The 5,000-nt window shown below is 37.4% G+C and overlaps 1 protein-coding gene across 1 annotated transcript in view; it reads left to right on the top strand.

Moving 5' to 3' along the window:
- Positions 1-5,000, top strand: part of LOC138045898 (WASH complex subunit 5-like) — a 47,366-nt gene that overhangs the window by 20,413 nt on the left and 21,953 nt on the right. Inside the window, exons 9-11 of the mRNA XM_068892531.1 lie at positions 626-667; positions 2,468-2,594; positions 3,934-4,055. Of these exons, the coding sequence (XP_068748632.1) occupies positions 626-667; positions 2,468-2,594; positions 3,934-4,055 (291 nt within the window). The remainder of the gene's footprint in view (positions 1-625; positions 668-2,467; positions 2,595-3,933; positions 4,056-5,000) is intronic.

Raw genomic sequence — 5,000 nt, 5'->3', positions numbered from 1 at the left:
ATGTGATGTCACAGAGACCATGTTGGTGTATGTACCTAAACAATAGAACGGTGGCCATGTTAGTGGCCAGAAATTGAGCTCTATTATCATGCAGACATTTTGTTTTGTTCTGTGTGAGTGAAAACACTCTATAGTTATAAGCTATGAACTTTCATTTTACATGTATTTTAACATAAACAGTGTTTGAAAAGTGAAAACTATTTCAAGCATTTGATGAATTATTGTTCAGAAAAATCTTGAACAGTCCATTCAAATCTCGGAAGCTCCAAAGAGGAATTCAAATGTTCATTTCAGTCTTGTGAATAGTGGTCATGCATGACATAGCTTGACTGTAATTTAAAAATGTAATTGAATATACAAAATTACCATCAATTCTTTCTTTGTTAAACAATGCCATACGAGTAAAGGTCACATAGCTTTTAGCATATTATTACTAAATGGTTGAGTCCTTTTTTGGTCAATATAATATTGTCTAAATTGCATATTGTAATAATATATTATGACTTTGTAGTGGCTTTTTTAAAACTATTTTCTTGTTGAGAAGGCATTTTGTTTCCCACCTCCAGTGCCTCATTGCCGTGCAACTGTAACAGTTCAGTATTGATGTTCAGCATTGATGTTTCAGGGAACTAGATTCAATATGAAAGTGAAAAGTCTAAATGCTGAGGTAAACAATAACTAAAAACAGTGCTGGAAGCTAATCAAAATAGGCCACCCACCCCAGTCATGCAATCCAGCCCACTCACCACCTGGAATGTGCTTCAAGTGTGATTGGAGTAGGTGGCCTAAATGAATTTTAGATGAAACCCTAACAGTTGTTAAGTTACATAGTTGTGGAAATTATTTGTCAAATGAACATCATCTTGGTCATGGAATAAGTTATACTTAGCATTTTTCACCATGTGCAGTATGAAAGTCACTGGCATAGACTATAAGGGTTTCGACTTTTAGTAATCCAAAAAGGAGGTTTTCTTTTTAGGACATAGTGGAAGGCTACAGCTATGTGTTGCCTTTACCATGTCTTGCCCATTTCCAGTTCAAAGTTCTTAAACTATTGATGTTGCATATTACATATATGTACATGAAAACACCATTATTTGTTTACAGTTAAATGTATACGTGTATGTTGTCCTTATATCCAGTGATAAGATATTATTTTTAGTATATACTAAAACAGTGGATAGTGTTGAACGCGCGCTGATTGGCTACTGAAACTCCGGATATCCTTTGTTATTAAATTCTCAACCTTGGATAATGCATTTTGCGAGCTCTGATTGGTTCACTCAATCTCGGTTATCAGCTCATATACCTTGGTTTGACCTTATATGGTAAATGATTGCGTTAAGCGTTGCTAAACTAAAAATGTTTTCGTCGGAATGCCAAATTTCTCTTTGAATAAAGCCAAAAAGGAGAAAAAAAAACTTTTTTTTGTGGAAAGTTTGGATCAATTCCGACGTTTAGAAGTTCGCGAAAAGGCAAGAAATGTTTTTGTGATGAGCCTGTGTCTGTCTGACAGCAAGGTATTACACAACATCGCATCAGTTCTCATCAAGTTTTTTTCGATTTCGCTCGGATTTGCTCGCTTTTTCCGCTCGTATTTCGTACTTCCAAATTTTTGGAGTTGAAGGAATTTAATAAAACAATTATTCCATTTGCGCTTGTTGGATATGAGACTGGTAATAGCCAACTCCGCGCTACGGGCCTTGTTGGCTATTTACCATCTCATATCCAACGCGCTTATGGAATAATTGTTAACTATTCACCTCCGGGCAATTCACGCAGAATTTGGGCCTGAAAATGTTGTAATCTTTGCAGGAATAAATGAGTTCAAATCATCTTTTTGTGCTATATTTCACTGTTTGAATATATACTAAAACAACTATTCACCTCAGTGTCGGTGGCTAGTGATGGATATTTACCTCGCCGCTTCACGGCTCGGTAAATATCCACCACTAGCCACATCCACTTTGGTGAATAGTTGTTAAATATCCTTTGTTGGTGTTACTCTAGTCTGCTTGGTCTAGTGTTTGGTAGTTGCTTCTATGTAAACCCTTACGCCCTTAATACAGTTAATACGTACATTGTAATGTAAAATCATCTGGTTAAATCTACAAAATAATGGCCATTTTAGTATAGGGAAAACCTCAGCTGTGAACACAAAAACTTTAAAAAGGAGTAAATTCCATAAATACAATCAATATTGTAATATTGATAAGAATGGGTAGTATAGATTTGAGAATGAGAACCAGGTTTAATAAGGCTTCATCAGCTTTAAGAAGTTTCACTATTAATTTGCTTACCAATTAGAAGATCACATGAAAGATAATGACAACTCAGAGTCAGATCTTGACTTTTTGGTTATACAGCCAGACAAAGTAATACATTTTGTAACCATGAAACATTGCACCATCATGTTAATTCCAACAATTTTTTACCTCTGGCCCTGTTGATGTATGTGTACTTTTAGGTATTAAATTATCTCAAAGAAGGTGTCCTTGTGGGTGAATATGTACTGGATCACATTCCAAAACTCATGAATTGCATCAGAGACTGTAATGTCACTCTCAGATGGCTTATGCTGCATAACTGTGAAAGTAAGTCATGTGACCACCAACCCATTTTGTTGCTCCTGCTTTGAATACCCATCTCTGGCCCTTGCACTTACAGTGTGTCCAGAAATTCAAGTAATTAGATGCATGTACAATGATTTTGATATCCAATACATTAGTATCCCATTATTTGTGAGCCTTTGCTACCAAATTTCAATTCTAAGGTACATGTAAGTGTTAGGGTAAGCTTGTTTTGTAGGTTAGGGAAAGGCAGCTGTCTATCGTGACTTGAGGAGCAAAGTTTACGGGCCACTTTGTTGCATTAATTGTCTGGCCCCAGTTGTAATTCTAAAGGTGCATAGTGCTATCCACTGGATAAATCACTATCCTTTGGATAGAGCAATAATTGGTTTCACTATGACTCTTATCCACTGGATAGTGTTTTATCCACCTTTTGAACAACTGGGGCCTGTATTCCACCACGCACCAGTGGCTCAGTTGGTTGAGCATCGGGGTGCCATACTGGAGGTTGTGAGTTTGACTCCGGCCGGACCACCAACACTCAGGCCGTGACCAATACTCAGGGTCTTAAAATAACTGAGGAGAAAGTGCTTCCTTTGTAGTTACATCCGCAAATGGTTAGAAGAGAAACCGTAGGCCCCCTCTCACAACCCTTTACCGTTCACAACCCAGTGGAACGTAAAAGAACCCACACACTATTCGTAAAGAGTGTAGGGCATGGAGCTCCTGGTGTTGTGGTCAGGCCTCATTTCATTCATCCATGTACTGGGTGAGATTGCTAATGAACTGATAGCGGCTGCCAGCGGTGCGTGTATATGCTGATGTCTGATCTCATCCATAGATCCCTTGCTTTTAGATTGCAATATGTAAATAGAAAATGCGCTATATAAATTCATTACCATTCCTATAATTTAAGGGAGTGGTATTAATGTTGGGTGGAAGAGCAAGTAGACACTTTGTGACATTTCTAGACATATCTGAGCTTCTGGCCGTGACAACGTGAAATCCGTTTGCAGAAAACGACTATAAAAGTTCAATAAGTGTCTGATGATGTAGCTTGTTCAAACAAAAACTAGAACTATTACTTGTTTACATTAACTGAATAAATCACCAAAATCCTGTAAAATCCAGAATAGAGAAGAGAATTTGTCAATGGATATTCTGAGAGCTGCTGTTAAAATAATTGTGTTCAATCTTCATTTTGTGATGTTAACAGGCAATGTGGGACAAAATAAAACAATTATTTTGTGATCATGACTGGAAGGTGACTTTGTGCAGTACATAAAGTCACCTTTACACCAGCGTATTAAAAAAGTCAGACATTTTCATTGCAGCCCAGCTCTTGTTTTGTTTCATTTGGTAGTGTTTGAGGTGCAGAAGAGGTGTCGAATTCTGAGGGAGATGGTGACTGCTTGTGGATATGACCCAAAAACAGTGTTTGGGCTGATGTTGAATACTGCTCAGTTTGAACTCAAACTGAAGGAGGTATAAGCAAATTAGGGTTACTGGTTTTTACTGAAAGTGCTACTATGATCAAATTTTTATCCCTTGAATTTCCAGGAAAGATTAAAAAACGCCGTTTACCGTTTGGAAATATCTGCATTGGTTCCGGAGATAATTAAGTTTGAAAAATGTGTAAAATATGCAAACGAGAGGACTGATGACATCATTCACTCAACCCAATGTAGCATCAAGTATACAAATAGAGCTATCTCGGTCAATTTGCAGCAGAGACCATTGAAACTTGGTAGGCCAATAGTTCTACAGGCAACACATAAAGAAATTGGTTCCCATGGCAACTCACTCTTTTCCAGTTCCCTCCAACCTGATTTCAATACTTAGTGATCTTAACCTAGAAAAACATTGAACAAGGCCACAAAGTCGACCTAACATATTTATATGCTTGCAGGATCATGTAGATGAGGTGCCATTGGCAAATATCAAAATAAAACGCCAAAAGTGGCCAGCAAAGCCTTTAAAATCAGGGAGGTCTGGAACCCAGTGTGTTGCCATGGTAGCAAGACTGGTATGCGCATATCGTGGAGAACATCTACTAGAATCTTACTGCAAAGAATCAAGCATTTCTCGGACAAATCGGCTGAGATATCTCTTTTTATCATAGTTGATCAAAAGTCGGTTGAGTTTGTGACATCATCACTAGGCTAATTTGCATGTCTAAAAAACTTGAATATCTCTTGAACAAAAAGAGAGATTTGAAAATAGTAAACAGCAATCTTCTTCTCGTACAAACTGCAAAATGGCTTAGATACTAGGAAAGATGAGAATTTCGTCATAGTAGCATGCACTTTAATAATACATGTTTCGGGTTAAAAACACCTTGGGTGTTTTCAGGTCTTCCTTTTCTCATTAAAATTGCAGGTCATTCAGTGACTTTTTAATGAGCTCTTACCTTCAAGGATGCATACATGT

Source organism: Montipora capricornis, chromosome 4, assembly GCF_036669925.1.
Source record: "Montipora capricornis isolate CH-2021 chromosome 4, ASM3666992v2, whole genome shotgun sequence".
In the NCBI taxonomy this organism is placed as follows: domain Eukaryota; kingdom Metazoa; phylum Cnidaria; class Anthozoa; order Scleractinia; family Acroporidae; genus Montipora; species Montipora capricornis.
The sequence above is the reverse complement of the archived record's forward strand: the minus strand, read 5'-3'. Positions and strand labels throughout refer to the sequence as shown.